We start from the raw sequence: 20,493 nt of genomic DNA on the forward strand, positions 1-20,493 counted from the left end.
GACAACTCACATCACTCTGAAGGTCGTACACTTTCCGGGCTTGGACAACATCGTTCTGGTCCGGCAGACACGTCCAGCGATGCAGAAGATGCTTGTAATCAACATCGCTCACCAGCTCCTGACATTTCTTGGCCAACACAATTCCCAGCATGTCCACTGGGCTGCTGAAGTGAGTCTTTGTCTTCTCAAAGGCCTTCTTGTACTCTCTGTCACTCTGGATCTTGGCTACGTGCATCGACCACATCATCTTGGGATCGTCCTCTATGTTACGGGCTCCAATGTGGTGACCAAGCTGCTTGCGATACCCCTCCTTGTACTTGTACTGTATGGAGAAAGAAGATCAGTACATTTCAGATGAGCCTTTATTCCCTTTTGACTCTATTCCCTAGTAGGTTCTGCAATCAGCACTTCACTAATCAAGGCTGGCAAAACCACCACACTATCTGACTTCTAAGCACAGCCTTTCCCCATATAGGGCTATGCACCCAGCACAACCAAGGCCTGTGCTGGACTGCTGGAGGTACATGGAGGAGCACACAGCAAATCCAGGTAAGACAGCTGAGGAATCAGGAGCACTGTCCTGATGAAAAACAGGAAACAGCCCTCCAGACTGTCCCAGAATGGATTCATTCTCTTCTGCACTGTCTGCATTCACCCACACAGCCCACTGCAGCAGCACCAGGCTCTTGAGCACACGGCAGCGGAGCCCTCATCACTCAAACTACTGGGAGACCTCAGCTGAAACTACCCAACTATATCAACTATCAGAGGGACAACGGATGGCTCTGCATGTTTCCCTCCTCTTCTTTCTGAAAAGCACAGTAACTCTGCAAAAAGACTCAACATATCTATCTGGACTAAGGGAACAACCCAGAACCAAAAAATGTTGTATGAGTGAGTAAAATCTGGACCTGCATGGGTGCACCATGAAACAAAATTTTGAATCACAAACTGTGACAAACTAATGCCAGACATACAGTGATTGGACCTGATACAGTCCAAAGACAACAAATGCTTCTCTTACATGACAGAACTTGCTCTGGGCTTTCTTTTGAAAGCTCTCTTGGGAAGCAGCAAACATCAGGGGAGGGCAAATCTGCACTACTGAGACCGACCCAAATCTCACGAATAAGCAGAAGGTGCAACAAGCCCCAAAGGAACATTGCTTTTCACTTAATCCTTCATCCAATTCCTGCTGACACATTCTCTAGACTGCAAACAATGTCCTTCATCACACTGCACACACACAACACGCATCACATGCTACAGGAATTACCTCCTGAATCAACATCCTTACAGACCAACAGAGCACTAACAGGAGGACAGAGCTCCCCTGACTCCAATCATCTGCATTTTCCATCACCACTCCTCATACACGAGCACTGAGAAACAGACCAAGATGGTGCACCACCAAGGCTCCTGAGTACTTACATCACTGGCAATATCCCTGGAAGCTTTAGCAGACTTGATGGGAATGGCATCTGCACGTAGGTCATGGCCCTTTTTCTTATCTTCTTCCATTGCCAGCCTGTACATTTTCTGAAAGACAAGCAAGCATTCCCCACGTGAAACAAACAGCACTCCATCTGCACTGCCTCGCCCCAGGGCTGCACACCAAACCCCACACAAAACACCTACCTCACTGTAGTTCACTTTGTTCTGCTGGGCCAGCAAAATACCAGGGGTATCTGGCATAATGTGAATGCTGGTTTTGTCCTTCTCCCAGGCTGCGATGTATGAGCGCTGAAAAGAAGAGCAAAACAGGCAATGAGAACACGCAAGACCTGAGCAACAAACACCATGACCAAGACAGCTCTGGTGCAAGAGACTTAGCCACCTTCGACTGCACCAAGAATTCCCAACCCTTCACCCATTTTGCTTTCCCACATCACTCCCAAACACGCCTCCAATTACACTCCACACTCGTGGATCTAAAGCAACGAACACAAATCCCCAACACAGGGCACAGTGCAACAGCCCTCCAGAAAATAAAACCAAACCAAAAACTAAACAGCTCTACTGTCCTGATAAAGGAAGGTGAAACTCTCTCAAGGTCACAAACACAAAGAAATCTCACATGGTTCATAATTTCTGAGTTGTGCTTTGCCAGAAGCATAGGCATGGAGTCAGGAAGGCTCGTGAACCTGATGGTGTCCGGGTGCTGTCGGTACTTCTTGTCACTCAGGATCTTGCTCGCTCGCTTATTCTTCTCCTCATCCAGGGAACCAATTGGGGACCAGCCAATGCCTCTCAGCCACTGCAGGTCAGACTTGTACACATTCTGAAAGCACAGGCAACGACAAAAGCCAGCTCAGCAACATCCTTAACTCACACCACCACTCCTCCAACCAAGGCAGGCTCTGTCTGCCAAGGCAGATTCCCCTGTACCAACCCAACCTGATAGCACCTTGGGTCTCCTGTTAGGTGCAGCTTCCCTCACACCCAGGTTCTGGAGGCATCTGCAGCCTGCACCACCACAAGCAATCAACAAAGCAGTCCACACGCATCTTCTCAACAAAAGCCTTTGCAGGCAAATGGGGCAAAGAGCTGCTCCATTCAGCAGCTGCTGGATAGTTTTATCCCTCAACATTGAACGCTCTTTAAGCCACCTCCATCTGCACAGGTGGCTTGTGTTTGACCAGTTCTCACCAACCAAAAGGAAAAATTTGATTACTTAGCCCAACACACATCACACAGAAATTCTGCCAGCAGAACCAATGCTTCCCCCCCTGATCTCTCAAGGAAAGACAACTTTTCTGTGAACGTAAAGAATAACATCACACAAACATTTCCTTCCCAGGTCAGGACACTCGGTTCACAGGACAATCACACAGGCTGTACAGCCACAGCAGTCTCACCCTATCAGCCTACTTCATGATCCACAACTCTCCACCTTACCGTCAATGGCACACAACACAAGACCCACTTCCCCTTCTCACACAACACCTTCAAGGACAACTCACATCACTCTGAAGGTCGTACACTTTCCGGGCTTGGACAACATCGTTCTGGTCCGGCAGACACGTCCAGCGATGCAGAGGATGCTTGTAATCAACATCGCTCACCAGCTCCTGACATTTCTTGGCCAACACAATTCCCAGCATGTCCACTGGGCTGCTGAAGTGAGTCTTTGACTTCTCAAAGGCCTTCTTGTACTCCCTGTCACTCTGGATCTTGGCTACGTGCATCGACCACACCATCTTGGGATCATCCTCTATGTTACGGGCTCCAACGTGGTGACCAAGCTGCTTCCGGTAAGCTGTTTTATACTGGTACTAAATGAATGCAGAAACGACAGTGTTTTCAAGAAGGTATTGAAGTTCTCCATTGTCAACAGTCTTGTTAATTTTTGAAAAAATATATATTATATTTTGGCTTTATTTAATGCATTTGTTTCTTTATTGAACATTGTGAAGTAGTTTTTCTAGTTACATTCTTCGTACTAATAAATTTTTTTAATCAGTTAAATTATCTTTGCAAAATAAACATGTATACAATTCTGTGCAAGGAAGAGGTTTTAAGTGTTAAAATTTTAGATGTGCCCATCTCTCAGTAAGGCCTCATTCACCCGTAATCTTTACCAGTTTAATGGCACACCACTCTTGTCACTCAGTCTGACTCTTACTTCGCTTGCGATGTCTCTGGATGCCTTTGCTGCTTTGAGAGGTATAGCATCAGGAGGAAGATCATAGCCTTTCCTCTTCAGCTCCTCATATCCTAGCTTGTAATGTTTCTGTTGGGAAAGAATTCAAAGTAATTGTTATGATTCTGGCTCTGGAGTGTTTTCTAATATGGAAAAGAGGGAAGATGATTTTACCCACACAATGCAACCATTATAACCAAGAACTGTATTAATTTTAAATAATTCTAAGAAGGTAATTTGATAGACAGTTAACAAAACAAGAATGACAGGCTTACTAAAAATGACTGAGAACATATATATAATGTCAACACAGCCTGTAAGGGCAAAAGAGGAAGCATCAAACCTTGTGTTGAGTATCTTCTTGGTTTGCTTTCTCCTCTAGCATTTTCACTTCCACCTTATAATTTAGCAATTTACTCAGGTATCCCAATGCATAACAATTTTAACAGGAAAAGACTACAGGCATGCTAAGATTAATTAGATTTGTTGAAACTGCTCCTCTCCACTTTAAACTAAAGCTACAAAGGGTAAATACAAATTGCATAAAAGGAAACGTTATAGAGACACACTTACATCACTTGTGTTGATTAAGTTTGATTTAGCCAACAAAATTTCAGGAGTATCAGGCATGATGTGAACCTGGGTTTTGTCCTTGTTCCAAGCTTCTCTATACAGTATCTGAAAGAGACATGAATGATGTCAATGAGACACTGGTTCGTATTTGTGGCAGTGAATTCAACTTACCTTTTCTCTGCAATAACAAATCAAAGATGTACCATGCAAGCAAGAGTGACTTAACAATGCAAGATATTTAAGGCAGCACATCAACTTCTTACTGAAATATCTTTTTCCCTTTACATCCATATAAAGGGTCAAGGAGACAGCATTACAACAATACACTGGCATACTATACAGCAAGGATTCTATTTGCAGCTGTTGCTGAATAAATTATATTGTCCTAAAGACTTCAATCTCCTGAATAAGAGACAGTACTTCTTCACAACTGAACACAGATTGCAAACACTGTATACCTGTATATTTTAATTGCATTCTGGTATGGTGATCTTTATAACAAATGTATAGTAAAGTATTCCTTCATTTACTGAATCCAGAGCAACTTACATCACTTCTATTTTTGGCATTAGATTTTGCTAAAGTGATATCCATGGCATCTGGGATACTTGTGAACTTAATAGTATCTGGGTGCTGCCGGTACTTCTTTTCACTTAGTATTTCAGAAGCTTTCTTGTTCTTTTCAGATTCCAAAGATCCCAAAGGACTCCATCCAATGCCTCTGAGCCACTGTAGATCTGACCTATACACATTCTGTTCAGGAAAGAGAAAAAGTCAAAATCATAGTATATTCTTTCACTGTCTGTGTATTAAACCATATTCAAAGATTAAGTGGTGCATTATCCTCAATTTGAGCTTCACTGATATCAGAAGGGAGTTATTACAGACACTTTTCAAAAAGTAATAAATATTTTACATAAAATAAAGGAATTAAATTCAGAGAAAACTTACATCACTCTGTAGTTCATAGACCCTCTTTGCTTGGGTGACATCGTTCTGGTCTGGTAGACAAGTCCAGCGGTGTAGCAGCCGTTTGTAGTCTACATCACTAACCAACTCCTGACATTTCTTAGCCAGAAGGAAGCCTAGCATATCCACAGGCATGTTAAACTTTGTCTTCCACTTCTCAAAATCCTTCTTGTACTCCCTCTCACTCTGCATCTTTGCTACTTGCATAGACCACAACATCTTGGGATCATCCTGTAAGCTCCGGAATCCAATGTGATGTCCCTGTTGCTTGCGGTAACCCTCTTTGTATTTGTACTAAAATTACACACATTGTATTAGTGAAATTGCAGTAAGAAACAGGCAGTGATAAAATATACAGGCAAACATAATCACTCAGTTCAGCAATCCTCATTACCAATGAAATAAGCAACTTGCTATGGCATCTCATGTAAAGACTTAGTAGCCCCTCAGATCATGAGCATCAGTTGGTGTCTGTGAATGTGCTCCCTGGGAACACAGTCTCCTTTAAAATGCTGTCTTTGCTGACAAAAACAAACCAGGAAAATGTTTTACCAGCATTTAAAAAAAAACAAAACTGTCACTCTTTTACAGAGGGGTGCATATAAGAGTGCACTTCCAACAGAATTAAGTGTTGCTTACATCACTTGCAATGTCCCTTGAAGCTTTGGCAGCTTTCACTGAAATGGCTTCAGGTGTGAGGTCGTAGCCCTTCTTTATCATTTCCTCCCAGTCAAGCTTGTATTGTTTCTAAAATGTAAAAAAAAATACCTTCTACTTAGATATGATAATGATCCATATTACCTAACACTGGTCACCTCACAGGTTTCAGTGAAAAGAGAAGGACTACTGGGATGGAAACTGAGAAAATGGAAGATGAGATAGGCAAGGAATGCAGGTCTTTCAAGTCTAAGGCCAACGATAAATAAGCTTTTCTTCACTGGAGGAGTTCCACACCACAGTTTAGCTTGGGCATTTGACATTCTATGAGCAATTCTAAATCTGTATATCTGGGATAAATGAAATCTGCTAGCCTGAAGTTGTCACTCATTGCTACTCTAAAACTACTACTCACAATAAAACTCTTCACTTTGCTCTCTAACTTCCATTTTGTTATTTTCTAACTTAAACAAATTAATTTTTATTTTGAAATGAAAGGGCACCTTGAAATTGAAAGAAATAAGACTGATTTTACATTCATTTCAAATATAAAAGAAAGCAATAAAGAGCTCTACCTGACTGTAGTTTGCCTTGTTCTGTTTTGCCTGTAGAATATCTGGTGTATCCGGCATCACATGAACTTGAGTTTTATCCTTCTCCCAAGCTTGAGTATAAGCATGCTGTTGTGAAAAAGAACATCAGATTATTAGTGTAAGTGACAAAGGCCAGCTCCTACAGGGCTTTCATCTTTCTGTCTGTGTGCTTTGATTATGGATGGGTAAAAAGAAGAAGGTGTTAACTTAGATTTATTTTACTGTGTGATGATTTAATCCAGAATCAGTCAAATGAGGATCCAGTCTTGCTTCAAGTGAGGCCTACCCACCAAGATTTTCAAGGTTGGTAATAACCATGTAAGTATGAGAAAAACAGATGTTGGGGAGGTATCAATGAGAAAAATGAGCAAAAGATTGATTTCATCAATGCCTCTTAGCAGTAATTGACTTTTGATTAAGAAAAAAGTTGAAAAAGGACCTATCTTTAAGCCACAATCATTTTTCTCCTGGGAAGCACTGCTATGTAAAAGTAGTGACAGAGAATTATACAGCGTTTATTAACATAGGTTATACGTGAGTGTCTAACTAATGCTCCCCACGAATACTCACTTTGTTCATTATATCTGCATTGTGCTTTGCAAGGACCATATCCATGGCATCAGTGTGTTTTGTAAAAGGGAATGTGCTGGGATGCTGTCGGTACTTCCGGTCACTTGCAATTTCTGTAGCTTTCTTAGACTTCTCCACATCCAGAGAACCAGCAGGACTCCAACCAATACCTTTGAACCACTCATTGTAATCCTGTTTGTATTCATTCTGCCATCCAGAAAGCAAAAGCAAAGGTTACAACTTACAAATGGTTCACACAGAATATATCATATTCTGTTCTTTCCAAAACACAATGAGAAAAGGAGAAAACAGGTACAGATGTGAATGTCAGAAAGAAAACAGAAACTTACATTACTCTGTATCTGATTCATGTTCCGGTACAATTCAAAGCTCATTGCATCTGGTAGAAGCATATAGTGGTGTATCAGTCGTTTGTAGTTTGCATTGGTTACACGATCCTGTGCCTCCTTAGCTGCCACGATACTGAGTGCATCAGAAGGTGTTTGGTAATGTGTCTTGCTTGTCTCATAGGCTTTCTTGTATTCACGGTCAGATTGCATCTTAGCCACTTGCATGTAATGGACAAGTTTAGGATCATCCTGAAGGCTGCGGAAGCCTACAAGCTTTCCTTTGTCTTGTTCATAACCTAATTTGTATTTATACTGTGCAGAGAAGTGAGACAGAGATTTTAGTTCTACTTCATTTAACAACCATTATCTACCCCATAAGGGGAAAAAAGTAAATTAAGATTTTTATATTATTAATCAAACACTAAGAACATGGAGGTGGTAGCTCTGTCTGTTCCTGTCAGGGTGCTTAACAAGTCTCAGAGCTTTATGAGGGCCCACTAAAACCACTATTCATAACATCTCAAAAAATGCAATTCCCATTCGCTACTTCAGTCTATTCTTGCTTGGGGTTCAACATAACTTAGGATGTGGTTGCTTCCTAACCTCATTATAAATGGCAAGATAATATGAAGCAGACTGATAAAAATCCAAACCAACATACATAAGATCTGATTTTTCTTTGGAAAACATGCACTCATTCTTTCTACACTCTAGCTTAGAGATAACCTTATTAGCTCTAAGATGAACTATCACAAGCACTAGAACCAGGATACATCAACCCACACTGTTTTTCTGTTATTATGGGGGTACTACCACCACCATTTGGCTTGGATAACTATGTGATAGTCTGAGCCACTGTCAGAAAACTTGAATTTTTATCTAAAGACCAGACATAAATCAACAGATCTGTACAGCATTTCCATTTAGTCAATTTGCTGAAATGAATCATGAATTCAAGATACAATAGATTTTTTTGCATTTGTTTAATTAATAAAACCAGTGGCTTGATCTCTTAAATGCTTCCCCAATCTCTAATCAACTCTGGACCGTGGACTACACCAACATCAATTCCATTTTCCTTAACTGCTTACTGCTTGGAGAGAACTGAAGGAGTATACTGTCCTCACACTTAGAACAGTGGTAGAGCAAAATGATTTTTCAGTGGCTGCTCCATCTCATATGTTGTGAAGAAAGACAGAGGGCTGAAGAATGTGTCCTTAGGCCCTAACTTCATCGCTCTCCCAGGCTGACTTTACCACAGCAAAACCCTTGTCACTGATACTCAAAGGATTTCACAATGGTCATGATTCTAGAAACTTGTATTTTCTGCACTTAATTTAATGATGAAATTTAATAAGGCATCGCTAGAAGAATGTCCCAGAAGCAAGAGTAATTTAAGGCCATGTTTGTTCTTTTCAAATTCTTCCAAGACTTGTGTGTGCATCCTGTCTGAGCTATAAATATATAACATACATTTATAAAACATCCAAGTACTATAGCATTGAGGAATGAACTGCATAGTTGGGTGGCTTTTTTTCCCCTGAGAGTCTTCCATGCATCTCCTTACCCTTCTAAAGGAGAATTTGTTCTTTAACCATGCTAGAAAATGTATCAGAATATATCAAAATTATTTACAAGCAAGAGAAGAAACAGACTTCATAGAAGTGGCATATTAAATTCAGTTGTGCCAAGAAAATGAAACAGATTCTTTTTTTCTTTTCAGAACTTACATCACTAGCAATGTCCCTAGAAGCTTTGGCAGCTTTAATAGGGATAGCATCAGCTCTGAGATCGTATCCTTTCTTCCTTGCTTCTTCAAAAGAATGTCTATACATTTTCTGTGAACAGAAAGAAAAGAAACATCCTTTAAAAAAGCAAAACACATAACGTGTACTTGAAAATAAGTCATACTGTATACTTTTTGTCAGCTTGAGACACAGACTATTCATGTGGAAAGGAAAATAACATACTGTGGAACTAACACAGGCTAACAAAGCAAGTATTGCAGAAACTTTCCTATGCCGTTACTTATTTGTAATTACAAAAAATATACATAAACAGTACTCACATCACTTATATTAAATGCATTAGCTTTTGCTAAAGCGAACTGTGGAATATCTGGTGTCATGTGAACCTTCTTCTTGTCTTCCTCCCATGCTTGTTTGTATTGGTGCTAGAAGAATAAAGCCAAGAACACGTCAGTATAACAAAAAATTTAATTAACTATTTTTATTTTAAATATAGTCTTTCTTTACAGTAATGCAACTGTTAGTATGGTGAGACCACCCATATCCTTTTTCTCAGGAATAGTTGTTATGAAGTTAATTGTGCAGGTCTACAATAAAAGCTGAAGGAATACCAATCTTGCTACAATATCTTATTCCTTGTCTCATGTCCAGCAGGGCATTCAAGAACATTCAACAGAGAACAACAGCTATGAAAGCCAAGTCAGAAGGTATAAAAAGAAGTGTCAGAAGAATAGGCTGTTAGCCACCTTGCTTGGAAGGTTATTAGCTCATACAAATAATTATATGTCTCATATAAAATAAGTATCAGTTGAGAAAGAAAACTTTCTTTTCTTATAAGAAGCAAAATATAAAGCAAATACATCTAAAATTCAGGTGATCCCTCCACTTCTAAAGGACATCAGTGGATTCTATCAGTCCAGCTGAAGAATCAGAAAACAGATACCTCAATATATAAGAGCATTAATGTTACACAGCAATTCCACACTGATACAACGGGGAACAGATTATATAGACTGTATGTTTTATAGTCTATATGGTATTTTCTCAAGGGAATCACTGGTATTTTCATCCCGTAAAGTTAAACTACTGGATGTCTACAATCTGTTATGTTGAGTAGACCTTATGAAGAAAATATCAGGGTTATGCTTGGCTCTATTAAGTGTGGTCTATTAAGATGAAATACAATGACAGTCAAGCACTTTCATTAGCTGCCTAAACTGACAAATTCAGAAGTTATTAACCCAGAAGATTACACCACATATAACTAATTCCTTGTTTCTGCAAACTTAAATATGTTGTGATGAACATTTTCTTACCTCATCCATGATTTTAGCATTATGTAAAGCTAAGGCCATATTCATGGAATCCACAGGAACAGAATACTTCAACTTGTCTGGATGCTGACGGTACTTCTTTTCACTAAGAATTTCCATTGCTTTCTTGTTCTTCTCAGCCTCTAGAGAGCCCAGTGGCATCCATCCAACACCCTTCATACTTTCATCATATTCTGCTCTGTATTGATTCTGGAAGCAGAAGGAAAGTAAAATAATCAGATGTACATGAATGTCTGGAAACCCTGACAGACCTTCCTGTAATTAATGTACAGCATATTTTGGATGCACCTGTTTTAAGAAGAATCAAACATTATCAAGATGCATCCAGTGTCTATTTAGAAGTATATCATTTTTACATTACTATCTGTATTTTATTATACCACCCCTTGTAAAGTGTTCAGATTCTCCTTACGAAGGATTATAGATTGCTCACATATATGATATGCTAAGGCCCTCCTCTGGAAGAAAAGGAGGAGCCTGAACCACTGCACTGAGAAAATTTTGTTTATATACAAACAAACAAACAAACAAACAAACATCTTCTCTAGGCTTTAAATATGCCAGAAACTGAGAACACAGCTACATATCTTCTTGAAATTACAAGACAAAACTGTTGCCTCAGCTTGCACAAAAGGACTGCTGCTGAAGAGTCTGAGAGGACATACAAGCAGCACAAATCTGTTTCACTCTATAAGCAAAATGTCTTATTTCTGAGCTTGTATTCTTCTAACAAAAGGTGTAATTCAATATTTCAGAATCTTAAAAATATACCATGGCTACTGCTGTTGGAGGACTCATTTTATTTACAGCATTTTAGCATTTAACTGAACTAATTTCAATAAGAAAAATCTACTTATTGCTATTCTCTCATAAACTAAGCACCACAGTACTGGTAAAGCAAAGGGTAAAAAGTCTTTCACTTACATTACTTTGTATCTGCATCATGTTTTTGGCTAATTCAAGACTCATAGCATCAGGTAAAACATTGTAGATATGGATCAAGTTTTTGTAGTTTGCATTTGTAGCCACTTCCTGTGCTTTCTTGGCTGCCACAACACTGAGCATGTCAACTGGAGTATGGAAGTTAGTCTTTGCCTTCTCGTAATCTTTTTTGTATTCACGATCAGATTGCATCTTAGCCACCTGCATGAAGTGCACCAGCTTGGGGTCGTCTTCAAGGCTGCGGAACCCAATATGCTTTCCTTTTGCTTTTTCATAGGCCAGTTTGTACTTATACTGACAGCAGGAAAGAGAAACAACAGCAAAAGAGAAAAAAATAGAAGTACATTATTAGGCTCAGCTTTATCTCAGAAATAAATAGTTGTTCTCTTTCATTACAAGATCTCAGGCTTAGTCAGTTAAACATATTTAGCCTCATAAAACAGCCCAGGGAACATAGGTATATGATTTGTACAATGTGCAAAAAGGCACCACACAGTGTTATTCCTGAAACAAGCCTGACAGCAAGTCCTGCAAAGGCTTATCAAGCAAACATATAACTGAAACCACATTTGGGCATAGCAGAGCAAAATTCTTACTGGTTTTGAAAAGATTCTGAATGCTACTGACAAACAAACTTACATCACTTGCTATGTCTCTGGAGGCTTTGGCTGCTTTTATTGGAATAGCATCTGGCCGCATGTCATAACCTTTCTTCTTGTCTTCCTCCCATCCAGCTTTGTATAGTTTCTAATTTAAAACAGAAAAGAGAACAGGTACTCAATTCTGAAGGCAGAAGTACTGAAGTACCCTTAAATACTTTCAAAAATGACCAAAAAGTACACCAATTTTTGATCTATGCAACAAATACTGAACGTCCTCATTGAGCACAGAAACTTACATTACTCATTGTGATCTGGTTCACTCTAGACTGCAGAATTTCTGGAGTGTCTGGCATAACATGAATGCTGGTCTTCTCTTTGTTCCACTTATCAGTGTAGAGCCTCTGCAATTACAAAGTTGCATTTAGCACTGAAAAGAAGCTACACTTACAAAATAAAAGTTTGCCTTTGTTTTGCTTATGTACAACGAGTAATATTTTACAGTACCAAGTTTCATGAGCACTAGAAATTACCTTAACAGAACATTGTATTCCTCATCTTTCTTTAGTATTTCATTTGAGAAATTTGCTCAGTGTGTTTTGACAACTACTGAATATTGAAATTGAAACATTTAAGTCTCCAGTCTTCCCTCCTTTATATATATATCCTTAAATGCAAAGCATAGGTGTGCTTTTTTTTTCATGCCCACTCCTCCCATGGCAAACAAAGAATAAGTTTCAGTGGTGTTTAAATCTGTCTCTAGTACTCTCAAACATTTCCCACTTTCTTACTGTTGCTTGTAAAAGCAGACAGAACTTCACAGTATTTGTTTCAACTCACTATCAACACTACTTCCAGCAGAAAAAGAGCAAAGATTACCAAAGCACTGAAAATCTGTACAGGACATCTTTAATCCTAGGCTCAAAAGTGAAATCTTTTATCCTCATAAACTTGAGATGAAACTCTCTTAATTATGAGGCTTCTATTATCTTTTATTGTCCAGTGTTAATCAATTAACCAGTACACCCACTGGAAATTCTTACGACCTCCATGGGTATGCAACTGGCTGTATAATTTTGCAAGATGAAGACTCTATCTCTGGTTCAGTTGTGATCACCTGAACAAGTTCTCACCTTATTCATAGTCTTGGCATTTTGCTTAGCTAGCACTTGTTCCATTGCATCCAGTGGAATAGAGTACTTCAGTTTGTCTGGGTGCTGGCGGTACTTCTTTTCACTGAGAATCTCTGTAGCTTTTTTGGCCTTCTCTACCTCCAAGGATTGAAGTGGCAACCAGCCAACTCCTCTCAACCAGTTATTAAAGTCTGCTTTATACACATTCTTTTAAGAAAGAAACAAGGCAAAACAGTGAGAGAAGGAAAATCAGAATGCCCATGTACATACATATAAAAAAAAACAAACAAACAAGCAAACACAAACAGGTGAGGCATTAAGCCTCCTCCTGGTCACTCATTTTTCCAGTAGAATTTACACAAGCTTGCTAAAACCACTGATGCTTTCCAACTGCTCAGCAAAACATTAAAAATCATTAGGGATAAAGAAACTATTTTCACTAACCCAACGTTTACAACTCACCCTATATAACAAACGTACAGACTTCCAAACAAACTTTGAGCAGTAAACATGAAAACCTGACAAAAATAAACTCAGCTTTTTAAATGGCACTCTTGGTTAATCAGCCCTGTTCACAGTGGAATTATTTCTCACAGTGAATCTTTTTCTGCTCAGTAGCCTGGTTCTATACACTCTTGAACAGGCACCATCCTATTCAAATGTACTTTATAACATGGCTTTTAGAACAGACAAAGGTATGAAAGTGCTGAAAAAATGAAACAAGTTCCTGAACTCCATCGTTAGAAATGAGAGGGAGTTGGTCAGATCTGCATCTGTGAGAAAGAATACATAGGATCTATAACAGGACATTAATTTGCTGAGAAGTAGTCAAACACATGGAGACACAAAGACAGTTGTTATCTGCTAAGTTCCCTAGAACTTATCAGCTGTACATACAATAATGTCTGGAAAATATCCAGTTCCAGAAAAAATCTCTATCTACTGTTAATCTGACATAGTTCATTTTCTAGCCTTGAAAGGTTAATACTGCAACATGGTGATACTGAAATTGAAAATAAGTGAGCTGATTAATCATTACTTACGTCACTCTGAAGCTGCATGACATTTTTTGATAGTTCCAGATTCACAGAATCAGGCAAAAGAGTATAATGGTGAATTAGCTGTTTATAGCCTGTATTTGTTACAGCTTCCTGAGCTTTCTTGGCAGCTGTCACACTGACCATATCCAAGGGAGTATGATATTTGGTCTTGGTCACTTCATAATCCTTCTTGTATTCACGATCTGATTGGATTTTGGCCACGTGCATGTAATGAACAAGTTTAGGATCATCCTGCAGGCTACGGAATCCAACTTGTTTGCCTTTATCTTTCTCATACGATTCCTTGTACTTGTACTGGAGACAAAGCAAAAGAAATCTTTAACCACTTTGGAAACAGAAACCATACTTTTGATAACTTTAATACACTGAAATTCAAAACAGAATTCATTTCCAGCCTTTTAGAAAAGTCAGTACATTCATTTGTGTTTCAAATCTCCTTTCAGAGCTTGCTTCAGATGGCACACCAAACTTTAATGTTGCTAACTGACTGAGAAGAGACATAATTCTGCACAGTTCGTGAATGCCAGACAAGTAGACGTACAAGGTCTTCAGATGTACAGGTCTTTGGTAGCTAACAACACAGTTTAGGGTAAGTTGTCACACAGAAACTATCAAAGAAGCTGGTGGATACTTCCAGCATATATAACATCCTCAGCTCACCAGCAGCCACATTAAAACAAAATTTCAAAGAAATAGCTTTTCTTCTGAGGTTCATGTGAATATCTGAATTTTCTTGTACCATATGAATTTCAACTGTCAGTGTGTTAAGTATCTGATACGTCGTTACACATACATAACATGTGCTCTGCAGCACAATATTCTCCAGAAAGAAGTGAGACAGCAAACCTTTGCATTCTTTTTATGCAAAACATACTTACATCACTTGCAATATTTCGAGATGCTTTAGCAGCAATAATAGGAATGGCATCTGGTTTCAGATCATATCCTTTAGCAATGGTTTTTTTCCAGTCTGCTTTGTAGTTTGCCTTATGGGAAAAAATATCTAAGTCAGCAATGTCACAGTAAGGAATAGTAATATGTCTAAGTCTTTATTTTTACTGTAGTTAGGGTGATCAAAATATAGTCTGTGCAATTGCAGGGAAAAATGCTAACCTCTACAGTCTTTTTTTTTTCCAATTTCTATACAGAACAACTCTACCAGCAGATTTTTTGCCCTTACTTAAGGAAAACCCTTTTTCATTTCACTGAATCTTCAGACATTCTTTTCCAGGGAGCTTCAAAATCAAGACCTCTATTTTGAAGAGAACAGCCTAGCTGATTTCTAATTAGTGGTTAGTACTTGCACAGACTAACAGCATTTCATGGCTTTTTAAAGGATGGAATGAAAGAATATATCTATTTTTACTTAACTCCTGGAGGCCTATAATGCCACCAAAAGGTTTACCATCAGAACAGCAATAAAACTATCAGTGGGTATTCTTACACCATTGGATGAGTGCAAAAAGCACTGGAAAGCATTCAGCTATTAGTCTGACTAACAGGAAAAAACATTACTTTTTTTACACTTCCTAAACTTCCTTTGAAAGCTCAGCAGCAGGAGGCAACACATACAGAAAAGTTGCACAGCTTTCCTATGCAACATGTTTTGTACAGAAATGGGGAACATTAGTCCCCAGATCAATGTGCATTTGGATAATAAAAGTCTTTCTCATTCAGACTCTCCCACTAGCAACTGATCACTGAAATGCCTTTATGTTCAGCAGTGCTCAGAGAGACAATCAAAAATTTGCTTAACAGGTGTAAAACCCATTCATTTCTAGAAGCAACAGTTCACCTGAACAGAGAGCTCGCACATTTAACATCAAAGCATGAATATATTAAAAGTCATTTTCCTATTAAGTAAATTATAAGTAAATATATCAATGAATGCACTACTGGTTGAATACTCACATCACTCAGATTGAAAGCATTGACCCTTGCTTGAATAAACTGAGGAACATCAGGATCGAGCTTGTATTTATGCTTTACTTTTTCACCCTCTTGCTTATATGCTACCTGCAAGGCAAAATAAACATGCATCTGTTAATAAGAACACAGTAGGTAACATTAGCATCAACAAATAAAGACAAAACAAACACACTTAAATCCTACTAACAAATTACAATTCTACTATTTGTACATTTTTAAAATGCTTAAATTTTTAAGATGGATTGTCAGATAGTAACATTAAGATCATAAACACGTGGTAAGAAATAAAGCCCCTGTATGGCACTAATAACAAACATTTACTTACATCACTCAGTTGCTTGGTATTGTGCTGAGCTAAAACCATTGTCATTGAGTCTGGCACACTTGTAAATTTGATGGTGTCTGGGTGCTGACGGTACTTCTTCTCATTTAATGCATCTCCAGCCTTCTTGGCTTTTTCAACATCCAGAGAGCCAAGAGGACTCCATCCAGTACCCTTGAACCAACTGTTATAATCTTGTCTGTACACATTCTGAAGGACAGAAAGACAGCATGAACCAAGATTATCCCACAGAGCTGTTTAAACAACAGTCACAGAGCCTCACTAGTATGTTCTGTATTAGCAGGATTTTTTTATAAATTCTAAAAGGGAATAACAGATAATTTTTTTCTGTCATTTCATAGGGAGGAAAATAAGCTATTGTTTTTTTTCTCCCTCATTTATTTCTAACAAATATTAACTTTTCAGTATTTACTAAGTTTCTCTTCTCTTACACTTGTGAAAAAATTCACCCATCTCCAATCACTAATAACTTCTGAATTACCATAAGGTGTTCTCTGTCCATGGTTCAGTTTGGTCTGTGTTTCAGCAATCCACCAGAGCTAGCCTTTTATACAAAGGTCCACAGAGCAGAGAATTTTTTTTCCTCCAGCTGATACTTAAAGCTTCTCATGCTGTTCCCCAAGACACAGTGAAAAAAAACCATTGCCATACAGTGATGGTGACTTTCATTGAATAGAAATTCCTATTTTACGTTTACATGTGTACGAGGACATCAATGAGACAGCAGCCACTGAAATACTTACATCACTCTGAATTTGCATCATGTTCTTTGCGAGCTCAACATCCATAGCATCTGGCAGATAAGTGTAGTGATGGATCAGATTTTTGTAGTGGGCAGTAGAAGCTATGTCCTGAGACTTTTTGGCAGCCTGGATACTGACTGTATCAGGAGGTGTATGGTAGACAGTCTTACTCTTCTCATAGTCCTTCTTGTATTCACGGTCAGACTGAATCTTGGCAACATGCATGTAGTGAACCAGCTTAGGGTCATCTTGCAGGCTTCTGAAACCAACCTGCTTTCCTTTATCCTTTTCATATGCTTCTTTATATTTATACTAGAAACAGAGAAAAGAGATGAAATATACTGTCATACTGATGTCTAAACTAGAAAAAAAGGAAAAGAAAATCTGTTAAGACTTTCATTGGAAAGGAAAGCTGCAAGTGTTCAGGAGCAGTAGCCTAAATAGCATACCCAATAACATTAGCTTTTCTTTTTCCACCATCTAAGGCTACACACAACAGGTTATACACGTAACAGTGATTCATCAGGCACAGCTTTCCTTGAAAGGAAATGAAATCGTTTCCTTAAAATTACTGTGCTGAGAGGTGTATGAAAAATATTAAAACAACTGAGACAATCCATCTCTCTCATTTGAGAGCAATAGCAAAAAGAGTACAACTGAAAAACTTTCTCTACTTTTCTGAAACCACTGAATCATAATCGACTTGAAGCAATTTGCACTATGTGGCCTTCAACTCACTTATAAGCCATACTCATCCACTTAACTGAGAACTACCTCAGCATCTGCTGACTCGCAGTCTAAGCAGATGCTATCATAGCTAATGCACTGAAAACTTGTCACCAAATAGTTGCAAGAGCTACTGATTTAAATTCTCCTGTGAAGAGTGGTTTAAGAAACACAGTGTGGTAGCAGTTGCTTATCTAAAGCGCACGTGATCAGAATAAAAGAGGTTTTTACACAAAACAACATTTAGGGAAAGACTGTCATTCTCACATGAGTGACTCTAGTGAGATTCATGCCATGATTGCAGCCTACCACATGACCTGGAGCAGCTGACGTTTCTACTGAATGCCTAAAACAAGTATACCTGCAGTAGATACTTACATCACTAGCAATGTTTCTTGAAGCTTTTGCTCGAGCAATTGGAATAGCATCAAGTGACACGTTGTTCCCTTTCGCTATTAGATCATGGTAGTCCTGTTTATAATAGGCCTGCAAAAGAAAATCTGTATTATTCTAGAGAACCTAACATTCACATGAATTACGAGCACATAAAAGCCACATCAAAGCTCCTGGAAAATCTTTACTATAAGATCCTTCCTTTAGTTTAATTAATAAAGAAGTAATAAAACACTAATGAATTAACTAAACAAATTACATGACTACATGTAAAGCTGGATTTGCTTGGAAATTCAAATGATGCCAAGAAGGAAAAATTACAGTGATACAAGTTGATGATGAAGAACTGCTCATCTGCAATACGAGCATCACACACTAAAAAAAATCATGAACAATGTGTAAAACATTATAAAGAAATCACTTACATCACTGACATTTGCAGCATTGTATCTAGCCTGGATAAACTGTGGGACATCTGGGGGAAGAGTGTATTTATGTTTAACTTCTTCTCCAGAAGATCTGTAGAGTTTCTGTAAAGGATATAATACATCAATAAATTCTTCTCTCCTTGTACAAGTAGCACCAGTTACAGTGAATTAACTGAGGATGTAGGTTTGATTTTTGCAAATGTATGTTGCCACTTATAACAACTGAGACTCCACTTTTCATAAAGAATTACTGATCTTACTGATGGAAGAAACAAGCCCTAAATGCTCTGCGCAGTCTTTACTCAGAAAACCTAAAGAACATTAATACACATATTGGGATTCGTAAGACATTCTGTAACTCGTTCATTACTGGAGATGGGAAAACATCACTAACAACCTGAAAATCTTGCATTATTTCAAATATACTTAAAATTTTAATGGATAGACTCGGGTAATGTGAACTGGAAAAGCTGCACGAACTTCACAGAGCTTGACAGTCTCATACTGAGAAATTATTTGGTCAAAAATCAGAGAACAAAACAAGGACAATGCATAAATACTCTTTCAGGCCAGTAGTACTTAAAACAATCTTAAAAACAACGTTCAATCCCTCAGTAGAGATACATCTCTACTGAACTATAAGACCTTGATCTTTCTCTACTTACTTCATTCAGTTGAACTGTATTCTGTTTTGCTTGGACCATTACTGGAGAGTCCACCACACTTGTAAATTTAATGGTGTCTGGATGCTGACGATACTTCTTTTCATTCAAGGCATCTCCAGCTTTTTTAGCATTTTCTACTTCTAGTGAGCCAATGGGGATCCAACCAGTGCCTTTCATCCAGTTGTTATAATCTGCTTTATATGCATTCTAATAAAGTGAAAACAACATTCAAAACTTCAGGAAGGTGAAAAAACAATTTGGGGCCTCTCCTGAGGCTTCAAAGCTTTCATGTGAAATGCTGTTCACATGAGGTTTTACTTACATCACTCTGAATCTCCATCATGTTTTTGGTCAGCTCCACATTCATGGCGTCTGGTAAGTAAGTATAGTGATGCAGGAGGTTCTTGTAATTAGTATTGCTGGCAATCTCTTGAGCCTTCTTGGCACCAACAACATTGACCATATCCAGTGGAGTGTTGTACTTAGTTTTTGTTTTCTCGTAATCTTTTTTGTACTCTCGCTCAGACTGCATCTTGGCTACTTTCATGTAGTGAACTAGTTTGGGATCATCTTCGAGGCTCTGAAAGCCAACAAGTTTACCCTTGGAAAGTTCATAGGCTTTTTTGTAGTTAACCTGTTAGAATACAACAGAACGCAGAGAACATCATCACAAGTACAGCATAGCAACTTAGCAAAAGTAATTTAAAAGCATAATAGCAAACATTGTTTAAGTAAAATCTTCTGAATTAGACTGTTTCTTAAAAGAGAATTACACTTACATCACTGGCAGCTTGCCTAGCAGCCTTGGCAACTTGAATAGGAATAGCATCAGGTTTTAGATCATACCCTCTGGATTTTAATTCTTCCAATCCCACTTTGTAATAGTTCTGGAAGAAAAAGTCAATTTTTAATGAACAGCTTCTAAGAGAAACTTGAATAAGGAGCTCTGGAATATATACTTACATCGCTAATATTGTAGGCATTAACTTTAGCCTGGATAAACTGAGGCACATCTGGTGGGAGGTGGTACTTGTGAATGATTTCTTCACCCTTGGATTTATACAGTATCTGCAAAGAAATACAAAGAAGTTTAA

The 20,493-nt window shown here is 38.4% G+C and overlaps 1 protein-coding gene across 27 annotated transcripts in view; it reads right to left on the minus strand.

Annotated features, from left to right (window-relative positions):
* Nucleotides 1-20,493, minus strand: part of NEB (nebulin) — a 113,838-nt gene that overhangs the window by 78,836 nt on the left and 14,509 nt on the right. For 26 of the 27 annotated variants that reach the window (XM_065751347.1, XM_065751351.1, XM_065751349.1 and 23 more), the window contains exons 17-39: nucleotides 20,363-20,467; nucleotides 20,179-20,286; nucleotides 19,722-20,033; nucleotides 19,400-19,606; nucleotides 18,732-18,836; nucleotides 18,292-18,399; nucleotides 17,188-17,499; nucleotides 16,427-16,633; nucleotides 16,084-16,188; nucleotides 15,051-15,158; nucleotides 14,155-14,466; nucleotides 13,112-13,318; nucleotides 12,278-12,382; nucleotides 12,019-12,126; nucleotides 11,362-11,673; nucleotides 10,420-10,626; nucleotides 9,424-9,528; nucleotides 9,086-9,193; nucleotides 7,356-7,667; nucleotides 7,006-7,212; nucleotides 6,418-6,522; nucleotides 5,825-5,932; nucleotides 5,168-5,479 (exon numbers count right to left, since the gene is read on the minus strand). In XM_065751347.1, coding sequence (XP_065607419.1) covers nucleotides 5,168-5,479; nucleotides 5,825-5,932; nucleotides 6,418-6,522; nucleotides 7,006-7,212; nucleotides 7,356-7,667; nucleotides 9,086-9,193; nucleotides 9,424-9,528; nucleotides 10,420-10,626; nucleotides 11,362-11,673; nucleotides 12,019-12,126; nucleotides 12,278-12,382; nucleotides 13,112-13,318; nucleotides 14,155-14,466; nucleotides 15,051-15,158; nucleotides 16,084-16,188; nucleotides 16,427-16,633; nucleotides 17,188-17,499; nucleotides 18,292-18,399; nucleotides 18,732-18,836; nucleotides 19,400-19,606; nucleotides 19,722-20,033; nucleotides 20,179-20,286; nucleotides 20,363-20,467 — 4,185 coding nt within the window. Of the gene's footprint in view, nucleotides 1-10; nucleotides 323-1,431; nucleotides 1,540-1,638; nucleotides 1,744-2,077; nucleotides 2,282-2,963; nucleotides 3,276-3,625; nucleotides 3,734-4,216; nucleotides 4,322-4,765; nucleotides 4,970-5,167; nucleotides 5,480-5,824; nucleotides 5,933-6,417; nucleotides 6,523-7,005; nucleotides 7,213-7,355; nucleotides 7,668-9,085; nucleotides 9,194-9,423; nucleotides 9,529-10,419; nucleotides 10,627-11,361; nucleotides 11,674-12,018; nucleotides 12,127-12,277; nucleotides 12,383-13,111; nucleotides 13,319-14,154; nucleotides 14,467-15,050; nucleotides 15,159-16,083; nucleotides 16,189-16,426; nucleotides 16,634-17,187; nucleotides 17,500-18,291; nucleotides 18,400-18,731; nucleotides 18,837-19,399; nucleotides 19,607-19,721; nucleotides 20,034-20,178; nucleotides 20,287-20,362; nucleotides 20,468-20,493 lie in introns of all 27 variants that reach the window. The other variant, XM_065751352.1, reaches the window with a different exon arrangement.

This window comes from Cyrtonyx montezumae, unplaced genomic scaffold (assembly GCF_038088225.1).
Source record: "Cyrtonyx montezumae isolate F1298 unplaced genomic scaffold, pur_monq_1.0 scaffold_7, whole genome shotgun sequence".
Taxonomy (NCBI): Eukaryota; Metazoa; Chordata; class Aves; order Galliformes; family Odontophoridae; genus Cyrtonyx; species Cyrtonyx montezumae.